The sequence below is a fragment of the Netta rufina genome, assembly GCF_964035555.1.
Source record: "Netta rufina genome assembly, chromosome: 8".
NCBI lineage: Eukaryota > Metazoa > Chordata > Aves > Anseriformes > Anatidae > Netta > Netta rufina.
Window position 1 is genome coordinate 26,313,390 of NC_140131.1, and position 23,293 is coordinate 26,336,682.

Sequence of the window (23,293 nt, forward strand, 5' to 3'; positions counted from 1 at the left end):
CACCCCTCACGGGGTCGCTGAGGGGGTCCCTGAGGGGGTCGCTGAGGGGGTCCCGGTCCCTCACCGCCCCCAGGGCCCTCGGCCCGGGCCCAGCGCCCTCCCGCCCCGCCCCGGCGGGGAGGCGGCAGCGCCTGCGCACGGCGCCTCGCCCGGCCAGTGCGGCAGCGGCGGGCGGGCGGCAGCCGCAGCGGCGGCGGCGGGCGGGGGGCCGAGGGCGGCGGGCGGCGGCGGCAGCGCCCGGCTGAGGGGCGGCGGGGGGCGGCCGGCCCCGCTCCCGGCTCGCTGCGGGTCGCTGCGTTTTGTGGGGCGGGGGCCGCTCAGCCGGCGATTTGACATCTCGGGGCCGGGCAGGGCCCGGCCGGCGGCTGTCGGGGCCGAGCCGGGGGCTGGCGGCCGGTTTTGGGGGGGGCGGTGGCGTGAGGGAAGCGAGACAAAGAGCGAGGAGGAGGAGGAGGAGGAGGAGGAGGAAGGGGACGCTCGGGCTCTGCCACATTCCTGCGCGGAGGAAGGCGGCGTTAGCCCGGCACGGCCAGCTGGGCTCCGCGCCCTCGGCTGCTCCTGCAGGAGGAGGAGGAGGAGGAGGAGGAGGAGGATCAACCATGTAAGTTGGGAGCCGCCAGGGGTCCTGCAGGAAGATGGGGGATGCCGCGGACGCCAAGGAGATGAGGAAGACTTTCATCGTGCCCGCCATCAAGCCCTTCGACCATTATGATTTCTCCCGAGCCAAAATCGCCTGTAATCTCGCCTGGCTGGTGGCCAAAGCCTTTGGGACAGGTAGGTGGCGTCGGCTCCTTCCCGGCCTTTGATGCTGGTTCCTGCCTGGTGGCTCCGCTCCCCAGCAGCTGCCGAGGGGCGGCAGGAGGCAGCTCGGTCCTGGGGGGTTTCTTGTTCCCCTCATCACCTTCTGGCCTCCTCAGCACCGCCGCCTCCTTCAGTATTTTCGTGTATTTTACAGCCAGTGTAATTTTATTTTAGGATTTGAACTCTACAAATCGTGGTTTGTCTTATTTTTTTTTCCCGGGGTCACGCTTCTAAAAGGCCAAAAATAAATTAAAAAAAAAAAAACAAAAACAAGCCAGCAAAACAAGCCTGTGTTTGGGTGTTGGAGAGCTGAATTGAGGGTTAGCGATGGAAATGGACGTGCGCTGCAGTTTTGACGTGTGTGCCAGGAGCCTGTAGCCATTTGAGTGGTTAAGCAATAAGAAGGATTTGGGGGAAAAGCGTTTAATGCCGGGTTTTGGCCTGCAGAGTACAGCAGGCTTTCCTTGTCCGAGTGTAAATAGAGCTGATTGTAATGCCTCTGAGAGGCGACACTTCGGGGTCTCGGAAATCCCGGGCCTTGAGGAATACCAGAGCTATTATCCTATCCTTGAAATGCTGTCAGGCGCTGAGGAACACCAGGCTGCAGAGGTCTTCTGAGGAAGGCATCTTGAAAACTTATCAGGCTGGGTGGTTTTGTTGTTGTTGTTGTTTGTTTTTATAGCTGTCGTATATTAATCGTCTGGTTTTCTATGATTTAAAAACAGGGGTTTTCTTTGAAAGGTGAGCTAAATGTTCGCAGTCTATATTTTCACCCCTCTCCTGTGTAGAATAACAGGAAAAGGTCCCTCCTTTTGGAATTTTGTGGCTTTTGTATTTAAGGCCAGAGCATTGTTTCACATACTTCACCAGGGTTAAAGGTGTGCCATTATGATGCCCCTGGGAACCAATGATATTTGACATGGGGCTTCCAAAAAGCTGCTTTCAAAGTGTTTGAACCCAGTGAAATTTTGCTAAGGTCAGTGACTACTGAAATGAAATGCATATTCATCACATGAGAAACGAAAACAGTACTTTGATGTTTTTCCATTATAAAAACTTGCCAGTAAGTATTCCTTACTTTCCTTTGTAAAACTGAGGAGGTACATAATGCTTTTGTATAAGGCTTTATCAGCTTTGCAGGCATAAGAGGGAAATAGTACTAGTGATAATTCTTCAAGTCCTTGTTCCTAGGTGTTGAGAGATGATGATCTTTTTGAGTAGCTCGGCTTTATAGGCTGTATTTGTGGGGTGTTGGGTGCACAGTGCTTGTGCAATTGCATAACCCAGCATTCTAACCTGAAAAGCTTTTGCTATTGGAGTTGGACACATTCTCAGGCTGTGGTTGAAATGTCTTGGTTCACCTTGGTGGAGTTGTTATTGGATGTGTAAAGCAACCTCCCGGGTACTTGTCAGTTAACACTTTATGGAAAGCGTGATCCAAAACAGGTTCTTGTGCTCCTTGTTACTGTGGTGGTTCAGAGACACACAAATGAGACATCATTAGAGGAGGTGATCACTCCTTTTGCCCCCTAAATAATTCCATAACCTAACTGGTAAGAGGAGAGCTAAACAAATGCACTTGTAGTGTTTCTGTTCTCACGGTTCCTCTATCTGGTTAATATCACTAGTAGCTTCAGAGTTCCTGTCTAAAGCAGGGACAAACGGTACACGAGACTTACATGTCTGCAATACAAACGCTTCCTTTATGCTTGGAGAGAAACAGAAGAACTGACCTTCACCTCTTCCAAGAAGGAAGGAAGTTTGACAGGATTGGATTTTTTAAACTATTTGTTTTAGTTCTTCAGACTAGATCACAACCTCAGCCACGTCTCCTGCCGGCTATCACTATATGCATTCATACAAAGGAATTACAGAGGATTATTAGAGTGCTTACAGAGGCCACATTTTATTTCTTTTTTTAATCCTTGAAATACTGGAATTCCGTGAGTGGGTGGGGGAAGTGAAGGATTTTTCCCCACCCTCTCTGCAAGAAATGATTGCTGTTCACTTGGATTAATGAAAGACATAAGTTGCTGTGATCCACTGGAGAAGTCCATATCTTTATATATCAGATGGGTACATCTTTCAGCTCCAGTGGGCATGTTTTGCATTCCTAAAAGCATATTGAAGTACAGTCAAAATTGTTGGGTAAAGCTTGAGTAGGAGTTGTGAAGAGAATTCTCTTGAAGAAGAATTCTGGAATATGGAGCATCCATTAAGACGTAGCAGTGACTTTTGGTGGTTGATAATTGTTATCTGCATCGAAAACCAGAGACCGATTGTGTGTTGTTATCCGTGAAGCTGTGAGAACAGTCTGGCTGACAACATAGCCAAGTCAAAGTAAGTTGTCTTGCTGGTAAGCTGTCTTTATAAGAGTAAGTACACTAACATCTTGAAGGCATCTTGTTTGAAGAATATTTTATAGGAAGATTTTTTTTTTTAAGAAATACTGACTGAAGACAGCATTCATATTTATGTATTGACAGTCTAGGGTTTTGTATCTTGATGGTTCTTGTTTTGTTTTGCAAAAAGCATCTCCATGTTAGTGCAGGATAGATTAAACATTTTGTGATAACATTTTGTGATGATTTTAGTGACACAGCTAGCAGTAACTGAGGGGCAATGTTTCACCTTAGAAATGAAATCTGCAAGCACTCAATTTCAGCATTAGCTCCCAATGCTGGGAGTTAACTATTTGAGTATAGAAAAACTGCTTTCCAAAGGAGTGCTTGAATTGTGCTGATGATATTATATGTTTTGACTTAAAATATAATAATAATTACTGATCTTATTAAAAAGAATCTAATTAACAAGAATAAATTTTAAAAGGTCTTGGTGTTTTGCTCTGTATCTGTTTTTTCTGAAACAACAAAAGTGAATGTCATCATTTTTCAAGTGTGAGGTTTTGTCTTCTCACTCTGCTGTAGTCACAGAAGATGTAGCTGGAAAAGCTCTTCTGTCCAGCATCCTGAAGATAGGCTGAGCTAAATATACATTATTCCTGATGTTTGTTTAGCCTGGGTCCTTTTTTTGTTTTGTTTTTAATCTGTAATTATAGAGATTCCATTGTATGTCTGGTAGTCAGTTTGAATCCTTATATATCTCTAGATCTTGGAAGAGTATAATAATCTTGGTGCTTCTTGCCACATTGTAAATCCATTACTTCCTTGTTTTATTGCTGGTGGATGTGAGGACTGTGGACGCCTTACCTCTTTATAACACCTTTCTCATAATAAAGACATCATCTCCTCTCTGTTCTGCAGTTTAGACAAAACAAGCCTTTTTCAAATTCATTTTAAGTCAAGCTTTTCTGGATTCTTTTTTTCCTCTTCATCATGTCTTCTGTGATCCTGTTCAGCGTGAATGCTGTACACGAACCTAGATCTAATTGTCCAGCTAAGCCCTTGCCAAATTTACAGGGTAGATTTGAAAAAAATTGCCTCATCTTTCCAACCTATAATATTCTCTTTTATTCACTAGAATATGTTTGTCATTTTTGCATCAGCCTAGAATTGTTGACTCATACAATTTGTGATTCACTATCGCTCCATATCTTTCGCTGCAGAACTACTGCCTACTCAGTTGTTCCCATCTTGTAATCGTGTGGTTGTAGGTTCCTGCTTTGCAGCTATACTTATATAACTGCATCCTATTTCCAAACCACTTCTTCCACTAATCAAAATCATCTTGAATTATAATTTTGTTTTCCAAAATGCTTTTAATCCCTTTGGAGCTTGGAATCAGTTCTCTAGAACCTTGGCCAGTGTGAATGAAAGCTCTCATTCTTGAACCTTGAACCATACGTTCTTCCAATTTGGTAGGGAACCTCTGAATAGTTTTTGAATATCTCTTTTTTTCAGCCAGCTTTGCATCCAATTTTTAGTTTCTAAGTTAAGACTCTCTGACATTTATGATTCTGAGAATATTATGGGAACAATTTTAAAGTCAAGCTAAACCTCTTGCTTTTCTGCTATCCACACAACATGTTATGCTGCCACAGTAATAAATTTCACTGACTTAGCATGATTCTTTTTGACAGGACTGAAGCTAAATAAAAGCTGCACAGGTCTGAGTGCTTGCGCTAAACCTCAGTTTGAGTGTCTTCTGCAGTCAAAACAGAATAGTCCGTGTGGCTTTCAACATCCAATTTGCCACCTATAGGTGTCTGAAGCAGTAGATTATGAATTGCATCATTTGCAACTAAACATTAGCCAAGAAACTTAAAAATAGCTTGCTCCTGATGATTAATATGTTCAGAATTGATTATATGCTGCTACTTACTGCTGTTTGCAGATGTTGCCAGTCGAACCAGGAAGGGAGGAAATGCACATTGTGTGTCTGACAGAAGCAAGTTTTAACTAAATACTCTCATTTGCTGTGCTGGTTGTTGCAGGCCAGAACGCCTCATCATCTTTCCTTAGCAGAACTCATTTCTTTACTCTGGCTCAGTTTGACAGCTAGCTAAAACTTGCACAAGAGTTGGGAGTATAAAAGCAGACGTTAGGGATTCTTGCCAGGATAACCTTTTATTTTTTTATATATATATATATGTATGTATGTATGTATCATGATGTTTTTTCTCACCTTTCTAAACTATTTACTGACAAATTGATACTTTGGTCAATCCTACTAGAATCAGTTGATTGGACTAATCATCGACTGTGATGGTCTACTTGAAGTTTATTGTATCCCTAATTTCTGTCTAATGAAATGTCTAATGAATGAATGTTTGATTGTAGATTTTTTCTTTTATTTTATTTTTTTTAAGTAAATAAAAGCAAATGAGCTTTTGAGCTTAACAGGTTTGCCAAAGTCATTTGTAGTTATAGACTGTGCATACACAGAAGTATGGAAGATGAATTATTAAGTTGTTAGGATTCTTACTACATGATAAAACGCCAGGTAAGGGAGTTTATGATCTATTCTTTCAATGACTTGATGTTATCCAGCCTACCTGGAGCATAGCTGTCATTAAACCTGAAGTGCCTGCCTGCAGAAGGTGATGTGAAGAGGCTAACGAAATGCTCATCTATGTGACAAGATGAAGTATACTTCCCTTTTATATTCTTCAACGATAATTGCCACTACTACAGCAGTCCTCTAGCTTCATTCCTTCAGTGATTTAGGATAGTTGGTTGGGTTAATTTAGTGACTCCATGTTTAAAGGTGCTCTCATTCTGACTATCTGTCCATGGAAAGTGAATTGGGAACTTCTCAGCTTTCCCATATGAGATGTTCTTGTAAGTTCATTTTTCTAGCTACCTGGGGGACTTGAATGAGCAGAGCTGGATACGATGCCGTTGCAGAAATGAGTAACTTTTATCCACTTGCTTTGGCAAACCCAGGGCTCTGAATGAATGCTTTTGGTGATCACAGTCCAGAAAATACTGCTGGGGGTGAAAATCCCTCCAGGCTTGCAAGAAAAATTAAGCAACCCGCCCCCCTTCCCTCCCAAAAGTACATCATTACTGGTTCAGGCGGTAGTAATGGGAGATCCTTGCTACAAAGTTGAAATGTGTTTGCCTAATGCAAGAGTTGTATAGTTCTAGCAGTTTCTTAACCATTTTATTTTCCTCAATTAGAAGCTAAGAGAGCCTGTAGTACAGACACCGAGGTAGATGTTTCACCTCCTGTCTGTGTAGTTATGGCTGACAAAAAGTTTTCTTTTGTGGTTTGAGGTCCTTAAGTTCAAGAAGTAACTTAATCTTTTTATCTCTAAATTTCTGAAGTAATCCTTTATTTAAAACAGTTACAATAAAGATCTGTTATCAAGATGCCAAATGAGTGTGATGGGATTATAACTATAGGATTATCTTTATTTCTTGTATCTCACCCATTCTGAAATCAAGTTCTGAAGGTATTTATGCAAGTTAGAGTTGATCCCTTTACTTCCAGGGGTAATTTTAAGTTATTCTTAGGTTTATCAGAACTTGAATAAATAGGCAGGTGTTGGTAAAGCGGATGTTACACTTTCCCGTTTTTTCCTGTATGCTTGGTGAGCATTTCCTGTTGTGCTACTGAAGACAGAATATGGGACAGGCTAGACAAGTAGTGTGGCCCAGAACAGCTTTTCTTACGTGATGCTCAGCGCTCCAGAAAAATAACTGAGGTCTGGATGGGGCATGAAGTTAGAGTCTGTTTTGTTTACTTTGTGGTGTTTGTTTTGTTTTGCGTCTGAGATAAGAAATCTTTCTAGAAACTGCGACCCCTATAAAAAATAATAATAAAAAAAAAGCCTCAATGACACTATACCTGAAATTTAGATCTGATATAACTAGCACTCTTCAAAACAATACTGTGTTGCAAGAAAATATATTTGGCTTATTGTTCGATAGCGTGTCTTCTATAAAACATTTTTTTCCATACAAAGATCAGACCTTCTGTTGTATTCTTCTTCAAGCAGTCATCATGACAGAGAAAATAATTCTCTTCCTTCGTTCAAAATAGTCATCCACAGACAAATGGCTTTTGTTGAGTTTCTTTGCACAAGATTTCCAAAAAGACGTGTTCCAATTGGTAAAGCAGGAGATGTAAGGTGAGGAATAGCTTGCAATGTACTCAACCCCTTTATATCTTTACGAGTTGTTTTCCAATTCAGTGCGTGAGGCAGAACTGAGGACTGTAGGCTTTTTGTCAGGGTAAGCCTGTAGGTATTGGAAGCTACTCAGTTGCTGTGTTTGAGGGTGGCAGGGCTTCTGTGTTTTTATTTCATGATGGCTCATCAGCAAGACACCCTCAGAATGTTATGTGAACTGCATGCTCAGAGTGCAGAGCTGCTCCCCAAGGAGTGGACTAGCAGTCTATTTTTGTGGTATTTAGAGATGGGGGTAGGGCCTGGATTTGTTTTCACAGAAATACTTTAAATAAACAAGTATCTCTCAAGTTCAGTTTAGTTGCAGTGGAGAAAGGTAAGAATTGTGACAGCAAAAGTCAGTCTGCCCTAAGTCTGTAGAAGCTGATCTTCTAGGTAGTTGCTCCTTGGCACAAGTTAATCAAGAACAGCAAAGAATGTGGCAGGCAGAGCAAATCAAAGGCCCCTCCAAAACACAACGGCAAACTGAAGTGTCTTCCTCATCTAATAAGATGAGGAAGAGTTTCATGAGGAAGCTATGAAAATTCATCAAAAGCTATTATATAAATCTCATTTTCCTGGCCTGTTCTTGGTCCTCAGGGATTCGACTTTCATGAAGGCTCTAGCTCTACTCTGTGTCGAAATGGCAATGTGGCACATTAGCAAGTGGAGTCTGAATGGCAGAAACTTACATTGATACCGTATGGCGAAGGCATACCTTTGCTGGCCTGCAGAAAACTGCCAAGTGATTGAGTCCATTAAGAGCTGGCATAAATTCATCTACAGGTTTGCGCTAGGAAGTGCTTGAAGGTATTAGTCAGAACTTTCACAGAATAAATCTTTGTTAAATCTCAAAGCCTTTTACAAGTAGTTTTTTCTTAATGTGCTTGTTGGTGGAAGTCAGTAACCTGTAGAGATGGAAATTTTCTAGTCTGAGGTTTAATGTGGCCTTTGGCTCCCAAGAATAGGGAAGCCCTAGTATTTTTAACTTGTTTATGTTATCTTCTGGAATAGAAGCCTCCATCAAAAAGGCCTCTTTTTCAAGTGTGTACGCTTCCTGAATGCAAGCATTCAAAAACCTGGAGTTGTTCACTGTCATAATCTTGTAGTCATGTAACTCAGGAATTATATTAGTCTATATGGAAATCTGGAAATTTTACCACAAAAAAAAGTTAATTTTTAGAGAAAGCTTAGACTTTCCACATTATAATGAATAATTTTCTCCCAAGAAGGACATGACACTGTCTCAAGGAGTAATTCATCTGAGCAGAGTTGTGTGTATGTTTTTTAAATAAAGCCCTTTCTAAAGGTAAATTCAGGGCTAGTAGCCATGAATTACTTTTAGGTAATTCCATCCCTCTAAAGTTAACTGTTAAACTTGAAAGGTAAGCTAGAATTATTTCATTTACAAACATCCCTTGTTTATTTTAAAGCTTGGAATGCATCCTTTCATGTTTTTCTTCTCTAAAGAGAACTTTTTTAAAAATAAAAATCAATCGATATCAAGAACAGGCTTCCGAAACTGCAACCTGTGATCCTGGTGACAATTTCAGAGGAGAAGAATGGTGTGAGTGCTCTCTGGAGCTGTGGTTTATCTCTGCTCCCAGCAGAGCTGTTTCCCAAGCCAGCTCAGGCCTCTCAGGGCTTTGACGCATGGAGGCCTGAAGCCTGTGAGGTGGCGGCTTCCCAGCCTCCTGGGCAACCTTTTCCAGCACTTGGCCGCCATTCCTGGGGAGAATTCTCCTCATGCTGAGCTGAGATTTCCCTCGTGGCAGCCTGTGACTGCTGCCTGGTTTGGGAACAGCCTGAGTCCATGTGCCCGTGAGGTGCCCACTGGGCGCTGCAGGCCGGGCCTCCCAGCCTCCGCAGCACATCCCCGGCTCCTCACAGGCTGAGGCCCGCACTCACTGTCCCCTCATATCTCTGACATAATCACCCATATATCTCTAATATAATCACTCTTCTTTGCCACAAACTCCAAGGTCAATGGTACGTTGTGGCAGAATGTGCGACACTATTGATTATGAAACTGTTACTTACTGTTCCAGCTTAATATGAAGGACTCTTGTCAGCTGGGCAAGGAAAGGGACTGCTGAAATGCACATAATGGGCATCAGTGTTAGGGCACTGCCCTGCCTCACGGGGCAGTTCCACTCTCTCCAGTCGTGCCGGCGCTGCTGCTAATAGCTTTTGGCCCCGTGGTGGTTGTGGCAGGGTGCTAGGCACAGCTGTCGGGTTGCAGCTCCCCCCACATCGAGCTGCTGTGTTTTGCCCAGCGCTGTGCTCCTTAGCTGTCACAAGCTAGCCTCCAGTCCAAATCTTCTGGCAGGATCCAGTCTGGCATCAGGCAGTCGGATACACACATTAGAAGTGGGGAAGAAATGCATATCTTCCTGTGTGCAAAACTTAGGGGACTCTTTCTGAAAACAGGTTTTCATCTTGTTACAGCAGGGCTTCTTTAGGTGTACGCTTTCACAATGGTTTGTTGTTGTGTTTTTTTGTTGTTTTTTTTTAACTTCAGAATATGTCTGCAGTCACCATGTCTCGTGGTAGCACCTTCTGTCCATGTTTTGTTTCTCCAATAATTTTTAATTCCAAGTTTATTTTCGTGAACACCATTAAGGTTCTATTCTGGGTTCATTTTTGTGACCACCAAGGAAAAAAAAGAAATGGCATAAGTATATTTTTCTCTGTTGCCCTATTTTTCAAATACAGAAATATTTTATAAAAAAATCTATTTGTCTTTGATAGCTATCATCTTGATTTTAGTGTATTGGTTTTTTCCTTATTAAACCCCAGCAATGGATGTCCTTCTTCCATGACAAATACACTTAATGCATCTTGTCACTTTCAGGTATGTTTCAGAGATAAAAGATCAGTAAAGACTCACAGGCAAAGGGTTTGCTGTTTCCTATCTTAAGATTTCTCCTCTGGCTCAATTTTGGGACTTGAAATCTGAATTTCAAACTTTCAGTCTTAAAATCCATTGTTCTGAATCTAAAGCACAGAGTGCGTAACTGCTGTTTGTGTGTATCTAACTGCTCCTGCCTCAAGGTTTTGTTTGATATGGTAATGAAGTTTTTAGGCTTTCTAAGAAATCACAAAGGATTTGATCTACTCATTTCCACCACCACCCCAGCCCAACTTCCCATGTAACTCAGAGAAGGTCTGATGTTTGTCTTACCCTTTCTTGGCTAGAAGGCGGCCAGCTCTTCGTCTGGAGCCCTTAATGGGAGCACATGGGCAGTAATAGAATATGTATGAGGAAGAAGATAATCTGTTATTATCTTGTGATGGCATGTTCTGTGGGTTTTTCTGTCTCTCCTGCTCCACCCGTATTGGGCTGTTTACTCCACCCTCTGCTTCAAATCTCGTCTGTGTAGCCATTTAGCCAGCTGAAGGCGGCGGGGATGGGAATTGGACAGAAACCTGGAGTTGCATCACTGTTTTCCTACACGCTTTGTTCCTTGCAGCAATTAAATAGGCTTTTCCACTTGGGTTCAGGGAAGGAATCACATGCTCTTTCTCTCATAAATGCTCTTGGCTTAACTAATTTTAAAACAATGTGGAGTGAAATTCTTAAAGGGGGATGTGGAGCATCTTGCAGTGCATATCTCTAGAAATTTGAAGTCTGAAATGACGTCCAAGTTATTTTCCCCATCACTGGTGATTTGTTTTACTTGATTTAATATCATATCGAATTAATTTGTAACTATTGCATTTGTGGTAGACAGCAAGAAGTATACTCCCTCTTAGGCTTTATAAAGTATTTGGAAAAACTGTTACAGATCATCTTGGACTGCCAATTTTGGGGTTAAAATCGCAGTATAAACTTGAAAGAATTTTGCATAGCTTTCTAAGCTAGTTAATTTTAAAAGAAAAAAATCTACTATTGAAAGAGAAGCACTAACATAAATAGACAAATAATACTTCAGTATTTTGTCAGAAGGATACCTATAATTTTCCTTGTTTGTTTTTTTTTTTTCATTTTAATTTCATTAAAACACTCACTTATTTATGTGTAACTGCTGGATTGTCATTCTGTGATGCATAACCTTTGACATAAGCAGCACAATACGCATATATAAAACCTAGAAGGCTGCTGAGTGGAAGTTTCCCTTTTTGCCTCAGGAATTAATCTTTGCTCAAATGTTCCATTCCATTTTATTACAGTAACAGACAGTTTTTCTGTTCTTGAATGGACATTGTTTTGTCTCTAAATGTCTGACCTATATAATATTGTGCTGAAGGGAATTAGGATGTTTGAGCATGTATTTGGAAACGCCAGAAAATCTGAAATTAATGGTAATGTAAACCACAGGTTGGCCTTCTGGTGTGGCCTTCGCAGAGTGGAACTCTTTGAATTTTTCCTTAAGTTTCTATATATTGTTTAACTGTTACCTTTGTATGCAAAGTTACTGAGTAATGGTTCCGGCCTTCCCTTGAAGGTGCTTTCTGTGACATAATTTGGAGTCCACATGCTTAAAAACAAACCAAACAAGAATTAGTGCTATACCTATCCTTTCTAATACTGACAAATGTTTTATTCATTTTTCTTTTTTGGTAGAAAATGTTCCAGAAGAACTGCGAGAACCATTTTACACAGACCAATATGACCAGGAGCACATTAAACCACCTGTTGTTAACTTGCTGCTGTCTGCAGAACTCTACTGTCGTGCTGGGAGCCTTATTCTCAAGAGTGATGCTGCAAAACCACTTCTAGGTCATGATGCGGTTATACAAGCTCTGGCACAAAAAGGCCTTTATGTCACTGACCAAGAAAAATTGGTGACTGAACGAGATCTTCACAAAAAACCCATTCAGATGGTGAGTGTTTAAAGTTTACGTGTTTACTACGTTTCTTCTGTGTACTCCCCAAAATTGCATACTTATTTCTTTTTAACATGCATCATTTTGTTACAGTTTTTTTTTTTTTCCAAATGCATTTCATTACTGGGAGGCTTATGGTTGTTTTGTTTTGTTTTTTCCATCTCCTCATAGCTGTCAGTACAAATGTATTACCTTAGTATTAATGATTGAAAACAGCTATCATTCCGCTTAGTGCAAGTGTTACATTTTTAAACATAGGAGTGGCAGTATGATCACTTTCACTTCTGTTTTACAGCATTGATTACCAGTGAAAATTTCTGTTTGAAAGGTGGCTTGAAAATTAAGGTGTGTTTTTAACCAGAGATCTCTGTAAGGATGGAAAAAAAAAAAAAGTTGAGATCATGCAGGCTATTCAACCTAATAACATTTGGTAGTCACTAGTTACATATCAAATTACTGTAAAACCTAACAATGATATATTCTTTTATGAAGACTTAATATGCTTTTGCTTTCTCCAGTTGCTTAAAACTTAAGTTTAATAGATGAATGATTCTGTTACTAATCTCCTAAGCCATGGATTCTCCTCCTTGATTGGAGATGAAGGAAAAAATAGTCTAAAACAGCTACATATGGCCGATCCTTTCCTCTAAGTTGTACGTAAACTGGCACTATGATAGAATAATCTTCAAAGTGAGGTATTTGAAACTGTTTTCACCTTCCTGTGTATTTAATGTTTGGTACAGAAAATAACAACAGTATGAGACTACTGGCATTGAGGTGACAACTTCCATTCTAACACAGAACTTTACTCAAGTTTGTTCATTTGAAATCGCTTGCAATTTTTATTATGATCTCAATAGAATTACTGTTCCTACTGCACTCTGTCCTCTTGAACTCCTCTGGATTTTATGGTCATCAATTTGTAGCTGCTGCTCAAATGGAGGAAAAATTAATATAGCAATATTTTTATGCTCAGCTCATTGGGAGTGTGTGTTTACTGACATGTGAGAACACTAACCAGCATTTGGCAGAGTATGACTAAAGGCAGCCTCTCATTTCATCAGTTGTTACTGGTTGATAAGTTATAGAGGCTTTACGGGTGTGAAATTAAAGCTACTGATTAGTAACTAATGATTTCTTCGATGCAGTATTGCCAGGAAGTACTAGACCTAATAGTTTGCACTTTGTTTGTTTTTGTTTTTTAGAGGTGGTAGTAGTCAATCTGAGATCAAGATGAAATTCTGAATGTTGGCTTTGGTTTTATTTTTTGATTGAAAATTCTGTCCTGCTCAGAGAGCGCTCAAGATCTAAAAATGCCAGTATTTCAACAGTAGCATAATGATACAAGTCAAGACACCCTTTCTGTGTGTTTTAGCTGTGATCACTGAATGCAGTGAACTTGAGATCTTATCAGTCTGTTTTTTGATGTCGATATTCCTTTTATAAAGGAGAGTTCAGCAAAGAACCAGTGGCATTTCAGTTAAAGAAGGTGCGGATATCAAATGAGGTGTTCTGAAGTGATATAAAACTTGCAGGATGTTTGCAGCAGTCATGAGGCGTTGGTTTAAAATATTCATAGAAGTAAGAACTTTTAAAAGAATAAGAAACAAATGTCCTGACTGTTCATGTTTTTATGTAACTTCATTCATGTCCCTGAATGAAGATAAGGTTGCTGACTTGCGTTTCTGAGTCTGGCTTTTTCATTTGATCCCTCTCTAGAACAGTTGCACGAGGTATCTGTTTTCAGAGCTGTCAGTTGAGATATGTCTGTATTCTCCAGTATGCCAATCTTTAATTTAGTAATTAATGTTGCTTAAAACACACTTCAGTAGCAGTCTTGTATTTTTCCAGTGCTTGAGGAAATCTGAGGCTCTTCCCTGTGTTGTTTAGGTGTGGTCCAGCAGGTACTTATTCAGGCATGAATGCTGTAACAGCCGGCATCCAAGATTTCTACTCTGGGTCACTTGTCCCTGCCTCAGTACCAGCAACAGATCCTACAATCATAGAATGGTTTGGGTTGGAAGGGACCTTAAAACCCATCTAATTCCAACCAGCTGCCATGCGCAGGGACACCTCCCACCAGACCAGGCTGCTCACAAACCCATCCAGGCTGGCCTTGAGCACCTCCAGGGATGGGGCTTCTCTGAGCAGCCTGTGCCAGTGCCTCACCACTTTCATTGTGAAGAATTTCTTCCTTATATATAATCTAAATCTCCCATTTTAATTTAAAGCCACTCCTATCACTCCACCCCCTGACAAGGAGTCCCTCCCCAGCTTTCCTGCAGCCCCCTTTAGTGCTGGAAGGCTGCTGTAAGGTCTCCCCGGAGCCTTCTTTTCTGGGCTAGCTGTTTCATGAGCAGCTGTGCAACAGCTGGGCCAAGGCAATGTGACAGGGAACACCAGGAAGCCCAACTGTCCTGGGCAGAAGGACAGCCAAGTCTGACACAGTTGCTACCAGAGAAATGGCTGTGAAAACTGGAGTCTTGATCCTAATATTCGTAGCCCAGGGGTTTTAATTTGTCATGCCATGCTGAAGTCCCCAAGCAAATTCCTAGCAGCAGCGCTGTGTCTTAATTAGGAAGTCTCAACCTTTTTCCTTATTACTCAGTAGGGTTGGCAGAGGATGTCAAATCTGGTGGTTGTACTATTGCCAGTCTTAAAATTATCCCTTTGACATCTTGCAGTACCTTTTCCTAGTCTTCCATATGTCTCCGTTCCTCCAGCTCGTACTATGTAAGCTATATATCCTGTTTTTGAGCATGGAATGATTTTTTCTTTTTCAACTGTGTAGAACAGGAAAATCTGCATGTGTAATTAACTCATGCGTTCCTCTGTTAAGCCAGATTGTGTTAAACCTGTGCTCAGTCTAATTCTGAGTAATTTACTGGAAAGCTGTATGGTAGTTCTTACCTTTGTTATCCCATCTTCCCCATAAAAAAGGAAAAGATGGTGTTTGTTAGAGGATATCGAGTGTTTTCTGCTTAGATGTATTGCATTTCTGTAGCAGAGAAAGGGTGAGTTACCTTAGGAAAATAGGAAAAGAGATATGAGTACAGAATGGCTTGTTTGATTTATGCTCTGTGTGTAGCTGCAGTCAGACTGGGAATTGCTTGTACTGTGTACGTGTCTGTAGCAAAGGGATGGCTGCAGTGATTAATTCCTGGTTTGCTTCGTGTGTGACTAGAATACTTACAGCAGCGATGTCAAACGCTGGCCTTCTCGGTTTCTTAGACAGCAACAACTGAACCTTTCGCTAGGGAGCACCTCATGTAATGGAAACAGAGAAGCCTGGAGTGGATGTGTTTCATTCTTTATACGTTTGGGTCAGGATGGGTGCTAGTTTCCGTGTTAGTCATTACTGCATTGGTGCCTAATTGGGGAAACTGCAAGTTTTTGTGTATGCTTATAAGTATGCGTGTAAATCCATGTATATTGTATGTATGTGCATACATAAACCAGGTTCCTGCATGGCAGTGAATTGGGAAAGACACAGAATTAACAGACAGTAACAGGAGAAAAGGTTTCTGTTAGAGACTCCCCTGTGTAGGGTGGGGAAGTCTGTGTGGGGTCAGGCTTGTTTTGGTTTCCCAAGTTTGGTTTGTTCACATCTTGTATTGTTTTCGTAGTAAAACTGAAAGCTGGGGTTTTTTTAGGCTTGTTCTGATTTAAAAACTTGTGATTGACACTGTTCCTGAGAGACTGCATCTTGACACAATATTTTATATCTCTTCAGTGGTACCTCTATTTCTGTTCTCCATCTATTGCAAGCCATTAATACTGTGTTTGCTTTTGTTAAATTTTATTATTTGATAGGATCCTCCTGTTGCTTTTATTTTTGGCAGGGGAGCAAAAAATGAAATACCACCTTATTGCTCTCCAGTTTGGAACTCAAGGAGTCTTGGTTCTGCCACGTTAGACTTTGAGCATTGCAAAAATAGACCAGAGCTTGGAATTGACACAACGTTCAACCAAGAACAGAAGTATATTTGCTTCTGAAATCTATACTTCAGTAGTGAAAAAAGAATTAACTGTTACTTAAAAGGTTGATGAAAACTGAGTTGCAAAAACATGAGCAAGGCTACTTTGGCAAGTTCCAGTGCGTTAACACGAAAAAAAAGTCTTCAGCAGGCACTTCCATATGGAGATTTTGACAGGCTATAGAAATTAGAAATAAGAAATAGCTTATGAATTCAGAATTCAGCACGGTTCTGGTAGTTATGCAATAATTTTTGCTTCCAGATAAACATGTGTAGGATCAGAGTTCAAATCAAGCTTAACTTTTATATTTCCAAGTTGATTTTTTCCATGTTAATTTATATATATTTTATATTCATATATATATATTTTATCCCTGGAAGTCTTCAAAAGACGTTTAGATGTAGAGCTTAGGGATATGGTTTAGTGGGGACTGCTAGCGTTAGGTCAGAGGTTGGACTCAATGATCTTGAGGTCTCTTCCAACCTAGAAAATTCTGTGATTCTGTGATTCTGTGATATTCACATAGGATGAACCAGAGGAGACTTGGAGACAATTTTCAGCATTTTACCAATAATTGTATACTGACTGAATAGTATATTTATGGCAGCCCAACCCTTTTACAAGAATTTTGGTATTTAATCATTCTGACCATTTTGTATCCATGTGCTAGTGGTCTCTGTCAATTTTCTTCAAGTGGATGGAAGAACAGATAGATTCAGTGAGGAATTAAAAATGTTTTCCCCCCCCAAGTCCCTGTAATGCATTTCAGCCATTTAGGGGGAAGGAATAAAGAAAATAAAGAAGCAGCATCTTAATTCTCTGCTGCCTGGTACTCTGCAGGGAAACTGCCTGATGCTCTGCAGGGAGGCTGAAGCTGCGTAATTACCCAAGCTGTGGACTTCTGTGCTGCCCAGTTTCTGTCCCTAACATGGCAGGGCCAAGTCTAACTAAATTTCAAGCTTGAGGGATAATAATGTGAAATCTTAAGTACCTGTTTAAAACCAGCGAGTATTAAGGGCTGAGGGGGAAAGAGCATGAACAGCTGTAGTAATACTATAGACTACTGCCAAGCTCGCACCAAAAATCTATCAATATATGACAATGAGGGCAGGAAAATGGAACGTGTTCACTTGATTTAAATACGTAAAATACTTTATTTCTTAAAATTTAGTGACTAGAAAGAGATGAGTGAATGTCATACATAAACACTATCTCCAGGCAAATAGACTATTATAACAATTTTTTCTGTACATAATTGTCTCAATAGTGAAAAATGCTTAAAAACCAAACTACCACCACCACTGCCAATAAAAAAAAAAAAAAGCATAATGCAGTCAAAAAGCATATGTTGTGCATACACCTGAACTCCTATTTGGAAAAATACTGCTGCAGAAAAACATTAGCGAGCTGAACAGTGATCTTAAATATATAATAATTCTTGAAAAATGCTCTCATTAATCAAGAAACGCTGCAATTCTCTGTGTACTCCCTGTTTGTCAGCCAGTAGTGCACTATCATCCAAATTGTTTATCAATTCAGCTGCAGATTACTTTCTTCCTTGAAAATGTCTCCTGTGAGGAAGTCTGGCAATGATTTTCTTTGTAGTGATTTGTGAACCTGTGCTACAGCTGATGTATAACTAGATGCCTGTATTAGCTTTTCAGTTGTGATCAGGAGTGCTCTTTTGATGCAAATCTCTATATCTCTCCCAGTTACTGGCTTGCGTTGTGGAGTGATCACAGCACAAACTCTGCCTCTTTCAGAAGCAGCAAAACTGGACGATGTGCTTGCTCTAGGATCACATCTACAGTTACCCACCTGCCAAGGGGTACTCGTTTCACAGGAGTAAAACTGATCTGAAGCAAATCTGAGAAGGGAGTAGAGGCAGTTCCTGGGACCTGTGCACCAGCTCTGCTCTTCTGTTGTCTGCTGGTAATGGTGAAGTTAGTTGTGGCCTCTGAATTGTCTGGGGAAGGAAGGGGGATTGATGATGCCATTTTGTACCCATAGCTAAAATCTGCATCTTTTCCTGGATAAGGCAGCAGACAATAAGTAGTTAACTCATCCTCCAATCCAGATTTTTGATCTCAGAGTGGATTCATTTGAAATGCCATTCCCTCTCATCAGAGGAATATTTATCCTTGACGAAGGACTCCAGCAGTTCACCCGTTAGCTTGCAGCTACACGCTGCAGCCTCTGCATGTTGCTGAATTCCTTTAACTCTGTAAGGCAACAAGAAGTGTACTCACACTTCACAGAACAAAGAAATTGCATGTGGCTTCTGCCTTCAAGAATTTGTTGTCTGGTTTTGGGCATGATGTAACAAGTTCCCATTCCTGTGCTATTGTGAATTACTTGTTAGTTGAGGGCACATAAAAAGAGCGTGCAGTTACTCGACTTGAGCCATGAGATATTACAATCTTAGTTAAAACAGCAGTCAAATATTAACTGACTTGTGATCCTTAAGCATCTTGCATGGCGGTATGCTTCAGTAATAAACAAAAGTAGTTTTGGCACAACCTGAATTTAGAATTATTTTCCTAGGTTTAGAACTTTCAGAGACTAACACACCACACAGAAGGCTGGGGTAAGGTATTCCTTAGCTGTTCCGTATTTTTCCTCTATTTCTGCTGCAGACTGAGTTCTAGGTCAGTCTCTTCACACAAGTCCCTTGTCGGGTTCTCATTTGCTTCAGAAGAGTAATCCGGTATTTTTGTGAGGCTGTATCAGATACCCCATGTCCCTTTGGTTAGTATTGCACAGACATCTGTCCAAGGTAGGAAATTGGGGTCCCACAGGGGGCATGGATCCCAGGCCCCTGGGGCACAAGGTGTCAGTTTGTACTCTGCTTGTGGTAACTGCTACACTCCTCATAAAGCTTGTTGTGCTCATAGGGTCCCAGTGTATTCCATGCAGTTTATGTTGATTTATAGGCTCGGGATTTTGTTCTGCCATCTCACCCTACTGCTTGTTTTTTAAACGTTTCTTATGCAAAATGTTTTTTATCAGTTTCATGTAAATAGCAGCAGGGACCAGGGGTTGTTTCCAGGCTGCCTTTGTCTAGAACTCTGTGTGCACAGAACCAGTGCAGATTATCAGTGCGAGTCACTGGGATGCGTTTTACCCAATTTTCTGGGACTGAAGAATGTATTTAATCTCAGTCTGTTCCTTTTCTGAAACTGAATTGTCTTTTTGATTATTTGGTGTTAATGCATTCTTTAGCACTGTTGATGATTAGCACGGGCTGTAGTCAAAAGAAACTGCAGCTGAACTAAAATTCCATATCTAAGTTGTTCTCAGTTTACTTTTATCCATACACATCTTAGCCTACAAATAGCTGAAAAGAAAAACTGTAGCAAAAGACAATTAGTTATTAGTAATGTCTTATGGGAGAGAATAGACATCTATTCATAGAGCATCATTTTTGAAGTCTGTTTAACACAGGCTGTAGGCAAGTATGGGTAGGAATGAACTCCAGGCATGTAGGTATTGATATCAAATTTGTGAAAGACGTAAGTAACCACAAAGCCTTTGGCAACACCATTAAGGTTTCCATGGAAAGCTGTCTACTCAACTTGTGCACCAACTAATACCGCAGGTAGCAGGGCTGCTGATGCCAAAGTTGTCTATAAAGTGTACAAAGTAGGAGTACTTTGCTGATCCTTCCCAAGACTTCTAGTGCTTTAAAAACAAACAAAAAACTTTTCACATTTACAACTGCCCCAACACAAGAAAACTGAAGTCTTCTATGTTTCTTTAGCTTTAATTTTCACACGTCATTTTTTTCCTCTTTTGTATCCTAAATTTCAGTACAAATGTCTGCGCAGGATCGTGGCTTTACTCAGGGTTCCAGCAAAGTATCTGCAGTTTCAGATTTGCACTGATAAAAATTCTTGCTTGGAAAATAACACAATCTGATTGCTTTTTAACAGCTCTTGTAAGATTCATTTCAGTTGTGCAGGTTGAATAGGTCATAATGCTTTTATTGCATTGAAAGTACCTTCTCAGAACCACCGTCAACTCCCTGATCTGTGCAGAGCTGGCCTTAGAGCTCTCTTTGCCAGAGGAATGTAATAGGCAATGTTCAGGAACAACAACAAAGTACTTCGTGCTTGTTTTGATGTGAAATTATGGGCATCATATTTCCTCGCTCTCCAAAATGAGAAGAGAATATTACAGAATATCTTCTTCCAATTGATATGTACTAACACTAAATAAACACTAACTAAACGAAAGCACTATCGTTAGAACGATGGCAGGAAATAAAGTGGAAGCATACCTAAGAGAAGCTGATGCTTTCCAAAGTCTCATGACTTTTGTGAGAAAATGCAGTAGTGCATCATTTTTGGTTGGCTGTTTTGTTCACTTCCTTGCAAATTAGGAAGCAAAGTGCTGCTGGGGCTGAAAAAATACTTGGTGTTCCTCTGCCTTAGGTTCACTACAGTTCTGAACCCAAAAGCTTCAGATTGTATTCTTGTTTTGTGTTCTTTCTCATGCTACTGTTAATCTCACACAAAAAAGGGGAAGAGTAGGAAGGGCTTAAACAACAACAGCAACGACACAGCAATCCTGGAGCCACACAAGGGAAAACAGTTAAATGGAGGGACAGATTAGGAAAGAAAAATATTAAGAACTAAAGCCTGTGAAGGATGGCAGATATCATTTAGAAAACGCTTTCTAAACTGGTCAGGAAGTATTTTCATTAATCTTGAAAGAAGTACGGTTTTGTTAAACAGCTTAAGATCATCTTCTCCCAGTTTTAACGATACTGCTTAAGTAGTGCAGTTCAGCTTTTGGCAGCAAACTGGCTGCCATAAAACTTTCTTTGTCTCTTTTTAAATATGTGAAAAGTTTATTTAAATATTTAGGAATGGTCTTAATTCTTCTTGGTTAAATGTGTATTTGGAGTTACAGCAACTAAGCTGCTTCTGAAAGAAGAATCTGTGACTTGTTTTACAGACTACCTGGAAGATCTTTCTTCATCGGTCTGTTTATATTACGTGAAGAGAAATCTTTCCTAATGTTCTTCTGATGGATAGGGGAAAGCTAAAGATCCTGCACGTTTGTAGTAGGCAGCGACTTGGTTAAGAGCAGTGCTTTCTTCCTATTATGGAAAATAGTGAGCTGCATTCAGCAGGAGGTATGGGTCTGTCGTGTAAACATAAGGAGAGCTTCACTACCAGCTCTGTGGAGTACGCACACAGGCAACGAGGGGACAAAACAGCACTGAATGCTGAAGGAATACAGTTTGTACTCACCATAATGCGGCAGCTGCTCCCATGCACTACAAAAGAATGCTGCTAATCTACATTTGTTAATCTGCACACATGAACCTGGCAGTCTGCCCTCGCTTATCAGCCAAGAGCACACTCTGTCATCACAGTAGATGTATCATAACATTAAAATCTTTATTCTTACAATCTCTTTGGAATTTAACAAATTTCTGGGACTTTTTTTTCCTCTGAAATTGAATGAACAAAGTGCTGTAAGGTGTTCATAGTATGTCCAGTCTCTTTGTTGGGCACTTAATGAAATGCAGTAAATATCAGTACGCTTGAGTCTTTCATATGAAACAGTAGGTTTTTATAAGTTTTCTATGGACTAATAGGAAATTTTATTACTTTGCAGAATGTGTTTCCAAGTTACCCAAAGTAAAATCGAATAAATTTCTCCTATGTAAATAAAGCAGTGTAAGAGTTTTAATAAAACACTAACTATCTAGTAACTTGTTCAACTATTTAAATTACAAGCTAACTGCAATAGTGCTCTTCAACAAAGTGACTGTCTACAATAAACGTGGAAGATTTTCAGCTTTATGCTATCCACCAGGAAGGGTATCTCCTAGCAGAAGATACCTCTCTGGCTTCCTAAACATGAATCTAACACCAGTGGATGAGAAGCAAAACATGTTTCAGAAAGAGATGCTACAACTTGATCATTTTTAGGGAGTGGAAAAAGCTATTTTTATCGCAATTTATATAATCATGTATCTGGATCATATATAATCTCTGCTAGCTGGAGATCTACAACAATCTGTCAAGATTGATGGCATCTCTCAGAAGTTGAAGTGGCAAAAGCTCTTCATAAGCTTTAAGCTGGATGTGTTTGGAACACAGTTTAGAACACCTCCAAGTCAGTATTTATTAAATGACATGTCTATACAATGTGAAGTATGTATTGTATTTTTAAACTGCTTGGTTTCATAAAAAGAAGTGTCAGGTGAAAAATGAGTTTTAAAGGATGAAAATTTCCAAGAATAGGAGACCAAACACACAGGTACTGGGTGAGCATGTAAGGGTGGATCACACTAATTTTTCATTTGGAATACTGAGTTTTATAGGATATGACTGTAAAATGTATACTAGGAAATCGCATACATAAACTTATGTTTCTTAAAATAGATTTGAGGTATCTCTTACTAAAGGGTACTAATATCTTTTGAAGTAATCTGGATAGTGGCATTTAGGCAACTAACCTACTACTACAGTAGATACAAAATGAATGCTGTTAAAAACAGCTAGATAGCATGTCATTTAATAAATGCAATCTGTTTTATCAACATCATTTGTTTTGAGGCTTGCTTACAGGTCCTTTAACACCATAGCCCCATTGTTACTGACGTTGGCCTGCTGACCTGTGATTTATGAATTAAGCTCTGAGGTTTGGGGGCAGCTGTGAGGTCTTTTTTTCTTCCACAAAATTATTTTGCTGCATCAGTAGTATGGAGAACCTTACCACAGGGTCTCAAAATTTCATGAATAATGGCCAGGAGCAGGTGAGCTGGTGGTGATGAGGAGGTAAGATACAGATCAGAGCAAGCAGGCAGTGATGAGATGCTCTCTCTGTCTCAAGTTGCATGTGCCGTTCCTAGAGGTGTCTGGCTACCTCTGAAACCAGGCTAAATAATAAACGCTTCGGAGCCTTCCCAGGGAATTTGTTGTGATGATTCCACTGTCCTTATTGTTGCCTTTACTTTATCCTACTTAAGTCTTTTCTGTTGCTGTATCAGCTTCTTATTTCGTGCTGTGTCTCTGTGAACACGGAGAACAGTTCATTCCCTTCCTTTCTGTAGCACTCTTCTGTGGGCAGATAACGTCTTTCTTGCACTTTATT

The 23,293-nt window shown here is 40.5% G+C and overlaps 1 protein-coding gene across 4 annotated transcripts in view; it reads left to right on the forward strand.

The window, feature by feature from the left end:
* Nucleotides 1–635: 635 nt before the first annotated feature.
* CAMSAP2 (calmodulin regulated spectrin associated protein family member 2) overlaps nucleotides 636–23,293 on the forward strand; it is a gene marked incomplete at its 5' end in the record, with an annotated part of 79,240 nt that continues 56,582 nt past the window's right edge. For all 4 annotated transcript variants that reach the window (XM_084291083.1, XM_084291084.1, XM_084291085.1 and 1 more), the window contains 2 exons: nucleotides 636–774; nucleotides 11,940–12,199. In XM_084291083.1, the coding sequence (XP_084147209.1) occupies nucleotides 636–774; nucleotides 11,940–12,199 (399 nt within the window). The remainder of the gene's footprint in view (nucleotides 775–11,939; nucleotides 12,200–23,293) is intronic.